At 37.0% G+C, this 18,366-nt stretch overlaps 1 protein-coding gene across 2 annotated transcripts; it reads left to right on the forward strand.

Moving 5' to 3' along the window:
- The first annotated feature begins 4,211 nt into the window (after positions 1-4,211).
- LOC132103242 (CD2-associated protein-like) lies at positions 4,212-17,740 on the forward strand. 2 transcript variants are annotated; one of them, XM_059508189.1, is made up of 17 exons: positions 4,212-4,489; positions 5,826-5,983; positions 6,067-6,124; positions 8,840-8,952; positions 9,297-9,387; positions 9,973-10,031; positions 10,274-10,319; positions 10,689-10,783; positions 11,301-11,399; positions 11,830-11,881; positions 14,009-14,071; positions 14,239-14,362; positions 15,047-15,254; positions 15,581-15,649; positions 16,358-16,539; positions 16,622-16,685; positions 17,297-17,740. In XM_059508189.1, exons 1-17 carry the CDS (start codon positions 4,486-4,488, stop codon positions 17,327-17,329), a joined length of 1,518 nt encoding a protein of 505 aa, XP_059364172.1. In that variant the 5' UTR covers positions 4,212-4,485; the 3' UTR covers positions 17,330-17,740. The 2 variants fall into 2 exon arrangements, with proteins under 2 accessions (XP_059364172.1, XP_059364173.1); XM_059508190.1 differs by lacking the exon at positions 15,581-15,649.
- Positions 17,741-18,366: the final 626 nt, after the last annotated feature.

The raw sequence follows: 18,366 nt of genomic DNA on the forward strand, positions 1-18,366 counted from the left end.
GAAAAGTATCTGCCGATAACAATCCAATCTGATACCAGCTGTTTTTTTTTATTCAGTGTACAATTTCTGTACTTATCTGTGTTGACCTGATCACCACTCTTTTTTGTGGTGAACACTATCTACTACATATAAACAACTTCATTTTAATGAAAAATAACAAATATTATTAAATATATATATATAATCATAATCTATGACAAAAATACTATTATAAACTAGGTTAGTGGATAATTCAGCACCAAAAGATACTCTAGATCTATAAAATCTAGTGAAATATCTTATTTACAAATAAAAGTGAATAAGTTAAAAATCTGGTTAAATGTTACACATTGTTCTTTGTATTGTTATAAAATACATTCATGAAAAAACAAGTATATACATCTATATAGAGATGAATAATATCATGCATAATTAGATATTTCATTGAAATATGATTGCCCATTATCTGCATTTCATATACAAGACATGTGATAAAGAGGGCAGCAGCTTATGTGTCATGGTAAATGGACTGCATTTATATAGCGCTTTCAACAGACCACATGGCCATCCAAAGCGCTTTACAATTTGCCTCACATTCACCCATTCACACACTCATTCACACACCGACTGTGGTGTCAGCCATTCAAGGCGCCATCCAGCTCGTCGGGAGCAGGTGGGGTTAGGTGTCTTGCTCAAGGACACCTCGACACTTGGTCAGGTGGAGCCGGGGATCGAACCACCAACCTTCCGGTTTGTAGACAACCTACATGAACCACTGAGCCACTGCCGCCCATGTATCACTTATCATATCTTTTGTTGATTATAGGTCTTGCAACACCAGATCTGTGGAAATAACTGTGGGATTTTTATGCTTATGTATCTTTTTTAAGCGTTAACACTATTTCTGTTAACCCAGCAGTGATTATGTTCTTCATTTACTATTTCAGTGAAGTGGAAGAATTTAATAGGGTGATAGAGAAACAGTTAAGAAAACAGGGGAGAGCATAGGTGGCAGGTAGTGCTGCTGCATACATCACAATGTACGCTTTAAATATTTAAAGGTTTAGGAAAAGTTATGTCAATAATATATTATTTCTATTCAGATTTCTTGCATCTCTTTTTTTCTCAATTCAATTCAATTCAATTTATTTGTATAGCGCTTTTTACAATACAAATCATTACAAAGCAATTTTACAGAAAATTACGTTTCTACAATATTTAGTAGTAGCTTATAAGTGGTGACTGTCAGTTTGTGTGCATATGACAGGATTTTTCAGAAAAATTAATACAAGACGTAGTCAGCCAGAGGATGAACATTAATAACAGCAATTATTATATGATGCAGTCACACTTATAGCAATATTTGTTAGTTCTGTTTGTTGATTCAGGGTTAGCATCATCTGGGGACCTCTGAGGGATGTAAATCCCGTGGCAAAACATAGAAACAAATAGAGACATCATTAGCATAGCTGCTGATGTTCAGATGGGCTTCATTGACATGAAGAACCTTTGTTCCCACAACAACAAAATATTTTTTTCCAAATCTTTGAACAGTATGCAATAACAATATTATGAACATTAATTTGTATGAAGATTTATATAATTATTTTTGTATTGTATATGTGTGTGCGCTCTGTGGTCACTAAGATCTTTTAAATATGAAATGTAAAATTAGACAGTAGAACATGTTCAACTAAATGTTCCTTATTTCATTTCATTCTCTCTCTTTCTCTCTCTTAGGAGTCGGTGAAGATGTTGTCCATGAAGTTCTTTTTATGTGGTTCACGTAAAAAACTATTATTATTATTTTTTTTTTTGTGTTCAAGTTCAACTATGTTATTTTATAAAATATACACAATCTAGTAACTGAAAAGACTGTAACATGATTCCTTATTTATTTCACTTGATGAGTTATTATATTATGATACTTACACTTCGATACTTAGTGTTCCTGTAGCTCAATTGATAGAGCATTGTGCTATCAAGTGCAAGGTTGGGGGTTCGATTCCCCGGGAACACATGATAGGTAAAAATTGATAGCCTGAATGCACTGTAAGTCGCTTTGGATAAAAGCATCTGCTAAATGCATAAATTTAATTTAATTTTAGACCCAATAATTACTCAACATTCCTATGAACCAGGTTTAATTGCAATAAATAAAGTAGTATTTGGGTGAAATAAACCTTTAAAAACCTCTTAAACTCTTAAGTAGTTTAAACTGGGTGAAACTAGTGCATTGGTGGCACTTTTTTAGCTCTCCAAAACTACAGGTCCTTCTCAAAAAATTAGCATATTGTGATAAAGTTCATTATTTTCCATAATGTAATGATAAAAATTAAACTTTCATATATTTTAGATTCATTGCACACCAACTGAAATATTTCAGGTCTTTTATTGTTTTAATACTGATGATTTTGGCATACAGCTCATGAAAACCCAAAATTCCTATCTCAAAAAATTAGCATATCATGAAAAGGTTCTCTAAACAAGCTATTAACCTAATCATCTGAATCAACTAATTAACTCTAAACACCTGCAAAAGATTCCTGAGGCTTTTAAAAACTCCCAGCCTGGTTCATTACTCAAAACCGCAATCATGGGTAAGACTGCTGACCAGAAGGCCATCATTGACACCCTCAAGCTAGAGGGTAAGACACAGAAAGACATTTCTGAACGAATAGGCTGTTCCCAGAGTGCTGTATCGAGGCACCTCAGTGGGAAGTCTGTGGGAAGGAAAAAGTGTGGCAAAAAATGCTGCACAACGAGAAGAGGTGACCGGACCCTGAGGAAGATTGTGGAGAAGGACCGATTCCAGACCTTGGGGGACCTGCGGAAGCAGTGGACTGAGTCTGGAGTAGAAACATCCAGAGCCACTGTGCACAGGCGTGTGCAGGAAATGGGCTACAGGTGCCGCATTCCCCAGGTCAAGCCACTTTTGAACCAGAAACAGCGGCAGAAGCGCCTGACCTGGGCTACAGAGAAGCAGCACTGGACTTTTGGACAAATTTTGCATGTCATTCGGAAATCAAGGTGCCAGAGTCTGGAGGAAGACTGGGGAGAAGGAAATGCCCAAAATGCCTGAAGTCCAGTGTCAAGTACCCACAGTCAGTGATGGTCTGGGGTGCCATGTCAGCTGCTGGTGTTGGTCCACTGTGTTTTATCAAGGGCAGGGTCAATGCAGCTAGCTATCAGGAGATTTTGGAGCACTTCATGCTTCCATCTGCTGAAAAGCTTTATTGAGATGAAGATTTCGTTTTTCAGCACGATCTGGCACCTGCTCACAGTGCCAAAACCACTGGTAAATGGTTTACTGACCATGGTATAACTGTGCTCAATTGGCCTGCCAACTCTCCTGACCTGATCCCCATAGAGAATCTGTGGGATATTGTGAAGAGAAAGTTGAGAGACGCAAGACCCAACACTCTGGATGAGCTTAAGGCCGCTATCGAAGCATCCTGGGCCTCCATAACACCTCAGCAGTGCCACAGGCTGATTGCCTCCATGCCACGCCGCATTGAAGCAGTCATTTCTCCAAAAGGATTCCCGACCAAGTATTGAGTACATAACTGAACATAATTATTTGAAGGTTGACTTTTTTTTGTATTAAAAACACTTTTCTTTTATTGGTCGGATGAAATATGCTAATTTTTTGAGACAGGCATTTTGGGTTTTCATGAGCTGTATGCCAAAATCACCAGTATTAAAACAATAAAAGACCTGAAATATTTCAGTTGGTGTGCAATGAATCTAAAATAAATGAAAGTTTAATTTTTATCATTACATTATGGAAAATAATGAACTTTATCACAATATGCTAATTTTTTGAAAAGGACCTGTAGGGTCCTTGAAATAGGTTCCTGGGACAGCGTTTCTCTGACTCGGTAGGTGGCGCTGTCACAAAGAAGCCAATGAACGTGTTTTTTTTTTGTTTTTTTTTACCTTGCATGCATGTCAACCTGTGGTTGGGGACTCCCAAAACCAAAATATAAACCTTTCATTGCAGATAATAGGGGCACTTTAAATAAAAACATTAGTCTCAGGACAAATTTCTGCTATCTGTTCAGTTAAGTGTGGCATAGACTGAAAGAACTAATGTCAACACACTCTTGTTTAACAAAGATTACGCTCCTGTAAAATCAAGGTTGTATTTAAACATGATGTTTTTCCTCGAATTCCTTTCAAGTGAGTACACATATTGTCATCATTTTTGGTGGGACACGTGACACTAGAAGGTTCATATCCTCACAAACCTGTCTCACCTGTTACACACTCTTCAGCGCTTCTTCTCAGGGTTTAACGTGTCTTGACTAGCTGAGAATTTATTTTCCCCCTACAATGCTCACGGATGACTAGAAAGAAGGAGGTCCGAGAAAGCTTTCAGTTTCTCTGGATTGTGTAACACCACAAAATCAAGCCGTGCGATTCACAGGGATTCCATGACACTTGAGAACTGAACAGAATCTTCATTTTCTGACTTGGTGCTCCAAACACAGCTTTCACGGGGTCATGGGTGAGTTTTTAAACTTTGTTTCAAAAGGATTTGGCAAGCTGTGCTGTTTGTGGTAGGCCTTATGTTATATCTATATACAGGGTGCGATTTGCCGGGGTGGGTGGGGTTGATACCCCTCTGGTCTATGCATCCCTGCTTCTGCTCAATTACTTTAATCTCCGGTGGGGATAAAAACATCCCGCGAAACCGTTCTGACGTCCCGATCTGAATCAAATGATTCGCGATCCGTTTGTATCGCTTCGAAACAGTTTATCATTTTGCGACGCAATGGTTTACGGTTTCGGATTTTCAAAAAGCTCAGTTGTGTTCTTTGCTCTGTTTCTCTATATGATTTATTCGTTCTTTGAATGACCGTGGAAATTAAATCATTACAATTAATAGGCCTAACGTAGGCCTGCAATGTTTTTATTAAACTGTGATCAAGTTAAGTACAGTTTCTGTCGAATTAAAAACATTTTCATAAACATTTCCAAAAGCATCCCCCCCATCCAAATTATATATATATATATATATATATATATATAATATTATTGACATCCCAACATCTATGGCTATTTTCATGGCTAGATCAATGTATTATAAAGAAACAAACAGTGGGTATATACAGTATCTAGTGTTCATGTGAACTGTAGTATAGGCTACTAAGTGCAATATAATTTAAGCAATATACTAGAAGTAAACCATAAATGACAAACAAGTGACAGATGACTGAGCGGAGCTTTTAATATTATTACTTACATTTATGCATAGCTGTATGTATTTATGTATTTACTGATTTACTTAGTGTGACATTTGGTAAAAAAAAAAAAAAAAACCTGGACATGACGACAGTTTATGACACCAGCATCACTGTTGTTGATGCTGTTTGACCTGATCACAAACTACGCTTGGCATTCAGACTGATAAAACACACAAGGGTTTCTTACTGGAAATCAGATGAAATGCCACTGAGAATCATGCAAAGTGATCTTTGTACTGCTATGCATTCTTGAGTGCAAGTCGCTCAGGTTCAGCGCACATGCCTGTATGCCTGTTGAAACACATGGCCCATGGCTGTCCAGCTCCAGTAGTCTGCACTTGAGAGTCACATAAATCCTACCACCTCTCTGGCATGTTTTTTTATGCCTTTCACATAATTAGACTTATTTGTCCATAGGGTAAGTATTTCAGAAAAGATAAGGCTTTCTCATGAATGAGAAAGTACAAAGGAGTAACATCATAGGTGGCCCATATGAAATCTGCAGACTTTAGGAAAACAATTTGTGGAATGTATATAAATATGTTAAAATGCATTTTAGATGTTTATCCGTTCACCTCTTACTCCTGTTCTTTTTAGAGGTGCTTGTGCTTCTGGACTTTGAGGCCACCATGCCAGATGAGTTGACGATATGTGTAGGGGATGTGGTGAAGAACGTCTCAAAGGGCAAAGAGGAAGGATGGCTGGAGGGAGAGCTGAGAGGAAAGAGAGGCATGTTCCCTTGCAACTTCGCCAAGGTCTGGACCTGTAGAGCACTCTTTCCATAGCTTTCCTAGTAGCCATAATGGTCACTTTCAAAATGGCTATTTTCTTCTTACAGGAAGTTCCTGTTTACTTAATAGGGGAAAGCAACAGAGAGCCAAGAAGCATAAGGAAATGTAAGTTTCTATTATAAGTTAAATAACAAACATGATAAACATAAAATCGTAAATGTATCTTTTAGGTGAACAAATCTCGTTTTCTTCAATTCACTGAATTATTTTCTGTATAAGTTTATATAAATCTAATTTGAAGTGTGTGACTATAACCTGCCTTAAAGACTGACTATAGTACGAACCGATGAAATCTTGAGTGCTGGCTGTGCAGATGCAGTATGTTTGGCTGGACAGAATGAACGAATATACCCTTCATAAAACGAGTCGTTGTTGAGAGTCTCTTGGAGTGGCTCCAAACAAGAAGGGTGGAAGATTTAAAATTTGCTAATGATATCAAATATATGGGGATATATTTAAATTGTTGATGTAGTTTGTTAAAAGTCGTGCAAAAATGTTTTTTTTTTAAATTAATTAATGAGTCGATGATTCATTCATCGTCAATGACTCGCTTATACACGCAAAACAAACTCGTCACTACTTCTTGGCTTAAAGGAACACTCCACCGTTTTTTGAAATAGGGCTTATTCACATTATTTCCTACATTTAGATAGGTGGGCAAATGCATTTTTGCGTCAGTGCATGCATTGTTTTAGTTTGACTGGGTCGGCGTTAGCTTAGCTTAGCACAATGAATGGAATCCTTTGTTGCCAGCTAGCATGGCCTGAGTAAAAGTGATCAAAAAAATTTAAAAAACCCACCTAATTACTTCTTGTGGCATGCGTATTCACAACGAGTACAAATAGCGATCCAGATTAACACTAGGCGATTTCCTAGGCAGATATTGACTTGGGACTATATTATGGGGAAGCACAGGCGAAGCACTGCTGCTTAGGCGAAGCATTGCTACTTCGGCGCAGAGATATCACGCAACACATGAAATCCCACGACTTCCGTCAACATACCGGCGTGAATAGTAGCTGCCTGGCTATTTTCCTTACAGTACACGAATGGTGATGAACATGGCTGATTTTGAGAGAGACGAAGAGGGTGACTTCTCAGACAGTCAAGAACCAGAACCATACCTATTTGAACCAGAGTTTACAGAAGACGAGCTGCGTGCTTTGGAAATAGAACGACAGGAGGAGGAGGTTGCGATCGCTCGTGATGAGAGCCAACATGAACTGGTGGTGTGAATGTGGGGGAATATGCCAATCTATGCCGACAGAAATAGTGTCTATGCTGTAGAGAGTGGGACATGTTTTTGCCATTGATGACCAGGCTCAACACGTCAGATCAAGATGAGCGTGCCCGAAGTTGTGTCACATCTACAGAGGATTTCACGGCGCTGATCCATTCTGCAGTACTCGATTTTTTTTCCGGTGTGACAAAGTGAACTGGAAAAAACGCCCCACGCCGAATGGACCAAATGGACAGCTGTCCACAGAGTAAGTGATTATTTTAATCATGACGCATGTATAGATCGACCCATATTATAGCTGTATTCACATAGAGTTGACGTTTTCACAGGCAATATAGGTTATATAGGAAGAGAAATAAAAGACAACTTACATGTGCACTTTGTTCTTCCTGTGTTTTCAAAGTAGTCCTCTGGTGCAAAATGTTCTTCGCAAACACGATACTGCTTTATTTTGTTGAGAGGCGTTGAACTACAGATCTCCAGAGCTGCTAGCCATTTATTTCTCAGTTCCACATTAGGTGGAATTCTGTGAAACATTACATTCGTGTATGTCCTTTGCTTGTTCTCACAACCTTTTGCTATGGAGGTAATAACCATGTTTGCTGTAACTTCTCAAAATAAATCATCCAAAAGCGAAGACACTCGGTGCAGGTCACGCCGGTATGTTCTTCTTCTTCTGTTTTTTTTGACGCGTTGCACGCCGCTATGTTGACGGAATTCGTGGGATTTCATGTGTTGCATGATATCTCTGCACCGAAGTAGCAGTGCTTCGCCTAAGCAGCAGTGCTTCGCCTGTGCTTCCCCATAATATAGTCCCAAGTCAATATCTGCCTAGGAAATTGCCTAGTGTTAATCTGGATCGCTATTTGTACTCGTTGTGAATACGCAGGCCACAAGAAGTAATTAGGTGGGTTTTTTAATTTTTTTTGATCACTTTTACTCAGGCCATGCTAGCTGGCAACAAAGGATTCCATTCATTGTGCTAAGCTAAGCTAACGCCGACCCAGTCAAACTAAAACAATGCATGCACTGACGCAAAAATGCATTTGCCCACCTATCTAAATGTAGGAAATAATGTGAATAAGCCCTATTTCGAAAAACTGTGGAGTGTTCCTTTAAACCTACAGAAAGTGCAGTGAACAAATCATTCTGAACGAATCTTATTAATGAATCGGTTTACTTGGATGAATCTAAGTCACAATAACGGACATGTTCCCTTTCAAATATTCAGATTTTGTTGTAGATGTTTTCTTAAAAAAAAAAAAAAAAAAAAGACGTTCTGAAACTACATGCGAGGCGTTAGCATCTGAAGCTGTCCAAAGCATCCGACTTGGTAAACTAAAATAATTAACATTAGGCTAATGAAAGGTTTGTGCGTCCAACATCTGTTCTCAAATTATACCCACTAAAATCCATAGGCTTTTACTATATCCACCATAAAATAGTGTTTGTCATAAAAGTGAAGTACTTGTAAAAGTGAAAGCTGGAAGTGCTTTTGCAGTCTAGCTCAGTTCAGTTTGTCATCACACATTAACGTCTTGACATGTTACAAATGTTTCCTTCCTACTTTACCGCTCCAGCGAAGAAACCAAAGGTACAGGCGAGGAAATGTGAGGTGGCTTTTCCCTACACCCCACTGAACGAAGACGAGCTGGCGCTAGTAGTCGGAGAGACCATCGAGGTTCTCAGAGAGGTAATACGTTTTCACATTTCTGTAAACTTCATTGAATGAGTCTTATGTGGATGGTCTCATGTCTTACTAGTAACTTTTGCTTTTGCTTTCTGTGAGCAAAATTGGTTGTCTTTCATAATCTCATCGTCCTTGTGAACGAAAAACACACACCCTCAAGTATTTTCAAATCTATATTTTTCTTTCAACAGATATATGAAAAAAATAACCGTTTTATACAGTATTTTGGGTCAATCATATTTACTGTATATGTGGAAAATGTTTATGTTTCCAAATCAGATTTTAAACCTAGAAATGTCTGTTGTTTTAAACAAATGTTCTGACATATTTACTATTTTGTCTGGCAGATTGAAGATGGATGGTGGATGGGGAAAAAAAATAACCAAGTTGGAGCCTTTCCATCAAATTTTGTGAAGGAAATTTTTGTCCCTTCAAATGGTGAGATTTTGCATTGAAACTGGAGCTTGCATTTCTTTTGCATATCTAGTGTAATCTAATCTGAGAATCTTTACAATGGATACAGTGCTCACCGTAATTGTTGTGATAAAGATTGTTGGAACTTGGGCGTCCTGTTTTTGTGGTGTACCAGTAGTTGAATCTTGCAGCATAACCTCATGCAGTCTTTTGTGGACAAATCCACAAATGCTTTCTGAAGAGTGTTTTTGTCAGAAGGTGCGTGTTTATAGTTCTGGGGTCCCTAAGCATGCTGGCCCTGCGGGGCCCCCTCATTAGAAATGGCCCCCTCTGGACCACGGGGCCCCATGCAACTGCGTGGTGCCTAAACACTGTACTGTTTGTCAGACATGTCAGACTGTTTTGGATTTGGTTGGATGTTGCTTGCTGTTTTATTCTTGTTTCACAGCCTTACAATGGCTTCTTCACTTTTGCTGGCAAAACTCTGGTCCTTATGTTAACAAATAGCAATAAAATAATCCAAAGTTCACCAGAAGCTTAGAACTTAGGCTAAATACCAAATATTTAAATAATTGAGGAATCATCTGTTCAAACATCTGTGTTCTGCAGATGGTAAGACAACTGAAGCCACAGCCAGGCCTAAACTCTCTGAAGTCTTCAGTAAAGAGGTGAATATTATATTATATTATATTATATTATATTATATTATATTATATTATATTATATTATATTATATTATATTATATTATATTATATTATATTATATTATATTATATTATATTATATTATATTATATTATATTATTTTGTTATTTTATTATTATATTATATTATATTATATTATATTATATTATATTATATTATATTATTTTGTTATTTTATAATTTTACTCTTTACTTTTTTTCATACAGGGAAAAGTACAACAGAGACCAAGTTTACGGAGAAAAGCATCAAGTGGTGAGAAGTCTAAAAACATGCCATACCATACAGATGATGTTGGTGCAGTAATGTAAATGCTGTTTAGCTGGTTCTTGAGGTTGTATTCTTCAACGTGAAGAGGTCTGAATAAAACTATTCTCATAATAGACAGTGACAGAGAACACAGAGTCTTAAGACAAAGGTTACTCAGTTATCAGTGAATGAACAGATCTATTCTTAAAGGACTTCCCTAAGGGTTTCATACCAGAAGAGTGGCAACATGTGCTTTCAGATACACTCACCAAACCTTCAGGGCAAATCTGTTAAGGAAACGCCCAACTTGCTAATAAGTTAATCACAATGTCAGTACATTTGATGTCACTAATTACATATTTAATTTCACCACAGTGAAAGAATGTTGTCAGGCCATGTTCGACTACACAGCTGTTGCCGAAGACGAGTTGAACCTGAAGAAGGGAGACGTCATAGCAATCGTCAACAAGGTGTGTCATTGGTGACCAAATGACTGCTTTCTATTTATATGGCACGCAGTACATTTTCTAAAGAAAAACGATGTTAACTCAACAGATTTGTATGTAAAGGATAATATCAGTCAGCTGTTCATTGCGGCAAAATAATAAATGATGATCTGGTGATTAGAATGATACACAATTATTTTGTGTTGGCATTCTTAAGTGGTGTATTTTGGGATAATTACAGCATTATCTTGCTTATAACGTGTCTACTTAAAGAACTACTGTACTTATCAAATAAGTAAATAGATGCGCATGAATTTAATCCTCCTTGCTGAATAAAAGTATTCGTTTCTTAAAAATCCTACTGACCTCAAATTTTTAGAAAGTGGTATGTAATGAAAAAGGGTGTGGAGTGGTCTATTATGTGTATTTATAACTGACTACATCCTTGTTTGGTTGTTTATACCCCATATACAAGTTTGTGTGTTTTCCTGGGCAGTGATTCAGTTTTGTGCTTTTATTTTCTTTCTCTTTTTCCCTGAAGACCACTGAGGACGAGGGCTGGTGGGAGGGGGAACTGAACGGACACAGGGGCTTTTTTCCCGATAACTTCGTCATGGTGATTCCAGCGGATGCTCTTCATGTGAGTGTGGGACAGAGAAATGTTCTTATGATTGGCCCGGTTGTGCACTCTTAGAGAATGGGAGTCTCCCTTTTGTCAACACTACTCTGGACTTTTAGTAATGTGCTGGCTCAGAAAACCAAGGCCAAAGGACATTTGTTTTAGTTTACAAATAGTTAAATTTGTTTAAACAGACCAGAGGTTATAAATCTGTTTATAATACATTGATCCTGTCTGTGATTACACAAGAAGGCTAACCGTGGTCTATACATGACTGTATCTGCTTCCTGTTACTTTGGGATTATTAAAAGCGGTTGAGTCAGAGGTTTCCATTAGAAGAGAGGAACACTAAAAACGGCAATTTGTTTCCTTCTACATGGAAAGAGTGTGAGCTACATTCTGCTCAGAAGGACTAATCTGCATTTTGTTGACAATTTCTTGTTTCTGACAGACTGGTAACGCAGGACAGCCACCGGTGAGACATGGCTCTCAGAAAAACACTGGTAAGACATCAGAACCTGTCATAGCAGAAGGGCTGGTTTGACAAGTAGCAGGAAATGTTGATAGAAAAAGCATTAAAAGATGTTTTGGGGTCGTGTAAGCTGATTTGATAAGAGCCATCTTTAAGATCAGGCCATCTTTAAAGCACTTGTTACTGTCAGGTTGAATCGCAAGTTTGTAGGTTTGAATCCTGCAACGATTTGACCACTAAGCCATTACTGCTGAGATAACTGTTTTCGTGCTAAATTACTACTTTTTGTTTTGTGAAAGTGCTATATGTTATACGCTAACTATAAGTACTATAGATATACGCTATACTATAAGTTATATGCTAACACCATTATACACTACAAAATAGTAAATGCTCAGCTTGAAAAACAGGATCTTGTAATATGAAATTAGAATTTTTGCATACTGTTCTGTGTCTTTATAACAACTTGGATGTCTTCATTAAATAAAGGATATAGTTCATCAAAAGACACAAATAAGTACTTTGATCCCAGTTAAGGTGGAATTCATGGTAAATAATGACTCTTGAGTTATGGTTTTAATCAAAGAAACCCCCAGTAGTTGCATACTTCACTTTTTTAAAATCAGACAACCATTATTAGACGCTGATAAGAATATTTTTACTTGGTACAATTTATATTCAGTTCAAAACGGAATTTAAATTTCCTCTTTGCAGTTGAACAGCTTAGTTCTTTTGCTTTTACAAAGAATTTAAACATTTAATGTACATTCCATTGACTTTATACAGTGCTAAGCAATCTTTATTGGTACACTATAAAAAAATTTAATCAGCTTGACTTTTCTGATGAATTAACAAGTTGAATATTAGCTTATGTTTGGTAGTTCATAAACATTCTCTGATGGAAACTACATGGATACTGTAAAATACAGTTTCTGCACCTGTTATTTCTAGGACAGGACGTAGGCTTTTTGCTCATCTCATGTTATGTTTTGTTCTCACTCCAGCGTGAGACTCCATTTCCCCTCAGGCTGATCAGATTTGGTTTACTGCAGAATTATCTGTGACCGTATTAAATTGATCTTAAGAGCCAGGAAATGTAGCGCAAGAATCTCTGTTCAATACTGAAGTTTTAAATCTGACTACACACACACAAAACTCATTACCACAAAACCGCTTTAAGAAACACTGATGCAGCTGTGTGGGGCTGTGACAGGAAGTCATAGGCCATGAAGAGATTTCATGTGAGCAGACTCTAGAGAAAGGCAAGAGTAAAGCGGAGTACCACAGTGATCTCTACATATAAACGTCTTCATATGGACATAGGGTTGTAATGTTGGAATACTGACAAAACTCAGAAGGTATGTATAGACATATTTTCAGTTCTTGGATTTTAGTGTTCTCTAGATGCTAGATGTGTTTGCAGTTGAAATCGCTTGTCTTATGTCTACAGGCATTTAGGAAGTCACAGAATGGGGTTTTTAATAGGTTTTTTGGAAGATTTGGTTTCAAAAGAAAAGCTCTTATCATTATTATGATGGGAGGTGAACTAATGTTCTGTATGAGCGGATGTTTACTCAGAGTAATTACATGTGATATTTATGGCTTTGGTTAGATCTAGGATTGCGTTTGATTTTTGTCTTGTATTGTGACTTTAATGTCTTGTTTGATTTCTGAATGAGCACGGAGATTTGATGTTTTTGTTTTGTAGGATAAAGTAAAGGCTGGTGATACTTGAACTCATTCGGGTTTATTAAGGGAAACCATGAGAATTTTTTTGTGTAGCCACAGGAAGCTGCAGACTGGCTCTTTTGCTCATTTTTCAGAGAAAGTTCCCATGCCACTGAGATGTCCAGCATGTAACCCGTGTAGTTGTGAGAATGTGATGTTTTTTTTGTGCTGTCATTTTAAAAGTTTGTAAAGGGCAAATTATGAAAAAGAATGAGGGTGCTGACTGGCCTCCTCTGGTATTCTGGGGATAAAAGATACTCTGTAAAAATGGCTGGACTTTTTTTTTTTCTTTGTTACAGTTGTAGCAAAAACAGGCAAGGGAAGAGGGGGAACAAAAACAACAAAAGCACAAATGCATAAGAGCCCCTGCTGTCAGATTTTAATGAAACATCTTGATACTAACTGCCAAATCTTGTATCTTATATCACAGTGAACCAGATACCAGTGATGGACCAGAACAGCTCTGACACAAACCCAAAAACGGAGACTAAAAGTAATCATTATGAACACACCTATAAATAACCTTGCTGAAGTGTAACATCCTGTATTGATGACTGTATTCTAAATATTTGAGTGCATTTAAAAGCACTGCTTTTCTGAGGAAATGTACCCATTATGATAATATTCATCTCACCTTTGGCCTTTCTGCCCTTTGCACAGGTGAGAAACCAGACGCTAAAGATTTTCGAAGTGACCCTCCTGGTAAAATTAAGTTGCCTGGTTTACACAAACCAGCCGTTCCACCACCACCAGTGAAGGAGAAGCCCATAAAACTAGTACCAAAGTAAGTGATGCCTCATCATCTTCGACCATACAACCTTCTGTGATGCTCATGAGTAATGCTTAATTAAGTAATGGCAAAAATATTGAAGTAATCTGAAACACAAAAGTTTTTCACTATTTCACCAGAGAAATAAAATCATGAATCTCCTTCCATCGGTCAGATTTATAATCATGCTGAGGGACTGAATTCCCCTCATTAGACAATCATTTAGCATGCCATGTTACTCTGAAGGGTCTGTGAATGCTCAGCCTTGCAAAGAACGGTAGAAATTTTATGAGTTGCTGAGGGACTAAACAAACTCAAACTGCATGTTTCCTGTTTTTTCCTGTGAGACTGAGTCTTCAAGCAGAGCTTACAGAAAGAACTGTCATTCTGACTATAATGCATGCACAAACAGAAGACATTACTGTCAATTAACAGTTAGATTGAATCCTTTCCACAACAAATCAAAGTAGTGCATTGTTTGAAAATAAGCTGTCGGTACTTTAAAACACATTAGACACAAATTGATAGCATAGTCACCATGTTACAGATGCTGATGTTTATTTTGATTTCAGTGCAGAGAACAGTGCTATTACATTGAAACTGCACTGAAAATCAGTGGTTCCTGCTTGCTTTGTATTTGAAGTACTTAGAAGTTTCTTAAATGTGTTTAATGCATTGTAATACATATTTCCCCCTTAGAAATGAAGAGCCACAACTTGTCTCGCCTAAACAGCCCCCAGTTTCACCAGTACAGAAAGAGGTTAAAGACAATAAGGAGGTCAAAGAAAAAACCCCTGACCAGTTTGATGGTGTAGATGTGTCCTCCGAGAAACTGAGCCATCCCACAGCCAACAGAGCCAAACCTCCACAGAGAAGACCACCAACAGCCCTCACCTCTGCGGGACAAGTGAGCTTAATTTGAGTTGATTGGTTGATTTGAAGTTGATTTCTTTTTAAGAGCTGAATTCCAACAAAATGAATCTAGTATTAATACTTTAATCAGACTTGTGATTTTCAATGCTTGAGTTTGTGCCACTCAAGCCAAATCAGGGGAGGTGCTTGAAGAATGATCGAAAAATTAGGACTGTCGATCATTTAAAACAATGAATTATGATTCTATATAAGAATTATACAAATGTAGTCGATGTAGTAGTTTTTAAATAACTTTAGTAAATGTTAATACATTCTAATGTCTTGGAAAAATAATGCAAATGACATCTGTTTTTCATAAAGGTTCCAGCTGAAATTGACAACAATGAAACTTCAGAAGAGAAAGATGGATTGGCGCAAAATATTCCAGAGGTTTGGATAACTCTTTATAATAGCTTTCATTCATAATATTATTACATTATATAATGCTTCACAGATCAGATCAGCTCATGTGCCTTCAAATATTTAAAATGGGATTGATGCACCGTATTATCATAAAGATTCATGCACATTAACTATTGATCTGTTAAACATTATGTCATGTTTTAAAGGGCTATTAATGAAAGTTGTTCTAAAGTGTTACCAAAGGTTGGAAAAGTAATGGCATTAGATTATGGAATTATATTTCTAAAACATGTCTGGTATATGTGACTGTTAAAGGGTTTGAGGGCGGTAAGATTTTTAATGTTTTTGATGAAAAATACAATTAAATACCGTAATATTGAAAAATATGATTAAAATTTACAAATATTCTATTTGAATATCTTTGGAAATGTAGTTTATTCCGGTGATTTGAAAAGCTGAATTTTTACTCCAGTGTTCAGTGTCACATGATCCTTCAGAAATCAGTCTAATTTGCTATTTTGGTACTCAATTTTTTTTTCTTCTTCTCCTCCCCCTCCTCTTTTTCTTATTCGTAACAGTATAAAAGTATTTACTGTCACTTATCAGTTGTACGTTCCCTTGTGAAATGATCAGTTTCTTAAATTACTTTGGTAATGCATTTATTAACATTTTGTAATCTTGTCCTGGAAGTTATATCCCTCAGTTGCTCAGCTGCTGGTATTTTTTTTTCCACAGGCTACAGAACCTCAGTCATCACCTTCCACCAAGACAGACCAGGAAGCTAAGACCACTTCATCAACCAAGACACAGACTGAAAGCAAAGCTGTGGTTCAGGAGGAGAGCGCTTCCCTGGCCTCTGTGCTGACAGAACTCAAAGATCTCCGCATGTCACTGGATCTCCTCAAAGCACAGCATGAGTGAGTATAAACCCCTAACTACCACACCTGAATGATCATATCACACATTTCTCTTATTGCAATATCTCTCTTTAATGACCAGGAGTGACATAAAGGAGCTTAAAGATGAACTGAAGGATGAGATGGAAAAAAGAATCCGAATACAGGTGAGTGGTGAGATTTGAGTCTATTCTGTGAGTTTAATTTTGTCTCATCCTGTCTCATTTTGTTATATATGCATCTAAAACCGATGTAGAGTTCACAGAAATACCATATAAAAAATTCTGACACATTTGTGGCTTTACGTTCTTCAAAGACTCGGAAGAAGTGTAACAGAATTAGATCAAACTTTATCTGTTGTTTAAGCAACAAACAAATAAGAAAATATAAATCTATTTAAATCCTGTATTCCATATTAAATCTAGTTGGAAATGGCACTAAAAAAGGTACCATCTTCATCCTCAAGAGAGCAGCAGTGAGATAAAAATGCACCGTTTAAACTGATAGAACTTCCAAACATCTGCATCGCATAAAGGATACCCGTTCCATCCATAAACCACCTGAAAAATAGCCACATATACATCTGCCAGTATAAAAATTGTATAAAATAACTTAACAATATTTCTTAACTGATGGAGTCTTTTTTTTTTTTTTTTACTTCATAATAATGCCCATCCAGTTTGTTTTACACTGTAGAATTTAAATATAGTCTCACCTTAATGCTGGTCTTCCATTGTTACGGAGTACAACTTATTAAATAGTGTTTTAATGCTTATAGGATGAAGTGGAGGCTTTGAGGAAAAAATACTGAACATTGAACATCGGGAGTTTTTCACTACCCCCAGTGATTGTTCTCTGGGATATGGACGTAAAGGCTACAGAAAGAGGATGGAAATCCAGCACATGTGACTGACTGATTGATTAATTCTTGGTGGAGTGGACTAGAAGCTAGAGCTCCATTCCGACAGCAGAACTACAAAAGAGTTCTTGATTTCTCGTACTCCGCTTATGAGCTCTTTTGGCTGTGGGAGTCTTCACCGCTCAGTTCTTAAGACATATGTGCATTTTGAAATGTGTAAATATCAGACATCCAATATCTTATTTTCATAGAAATTCAGGGATAATGTAGGTCATATTTTAAGATATTAACACACTTTCTTTTATTAATATATTTCTGCTTGGTGTTTGTGTTCTGTGACAAATAAATCAATAGATTGTTCCACTGATGTTGTACAAATGTTTTAGCTCCAAGCCTGATTTAACCAGAGATGTTCATGATGAGCATGACATGGCATACATTTTTTGTCTGTTTTACAATATAAAACAAGATAACTTTATTTTTGTGAGTGAAATATACAATTGTACAAATACAGAACTGGTATCAAATGCGCGCAGCCTCTATGAACTTTTCCTAACCCCATGACCTGATTGAAAAGAATCTTATCAAATGACACAAAACACAATTTGACTGGTTCCAGGTCATTTGTGACCAATTATTACATCGCAAATGTTGTTTAAAAGCTCTGAATGACGTGAATAGGCTTTGCTTTGACACTAACCAGAATGTGAAAGTCCAGTTTCCCTTGGTGAAGATGTGAAGCGAGACTGGTGTGGATTTAATTTCCCTTTAGACTGAAAACAGCATCTGGAAACCATGTGCAATACATCTTCACAGTCTGACTAATCATTGGGAATGGACTATATTTAATGACATACAGACTAATTCCAAATAGAAATATGTCTGTAAGGTTTGTAGGTTGAATTACTGTGATGACAGTACCATAAATCAAAACAGACTCAGATTCTTGACTTTTCCGGGCTCATCTATGATGTTATGTGGGTTCCTAA

This window comes from Carassius carassius, chromosome 24, assembly GCF_963082965.1.
Source record: "Carassius carassius chromosome 24, fCarCar2.1, whole genome shotgun sequence".
Lineage (NCBI taxonomy): Eukaryota > Metazoa > Chordata > Actinopteri > Cypriniformes > Cyprinidae > Carassius > Carassius carassius.

What these genes read in the sequence shown, in the direction of transcription:
- LOC132103242 (XM_059508189.1), top strand. An exon ending in TCCCTTGCAACTTCGCCAAG is followed by an intron (nt 5,984 to 6,066) that starts GTCTGGACCTGT and finishes TTCTTCTTACAG; the next exon opens with GAAGTTCCTGTTTACTTAAT. An exon ending in CCCAAAAACGGAGACTAAAA is followed by an intron (nt 14,072 to 14,238) that starts GTAATCATTATG and finishes CCCTTTGCACAG; the next exon opens with GTGAGAAACCAGACGCTAAA.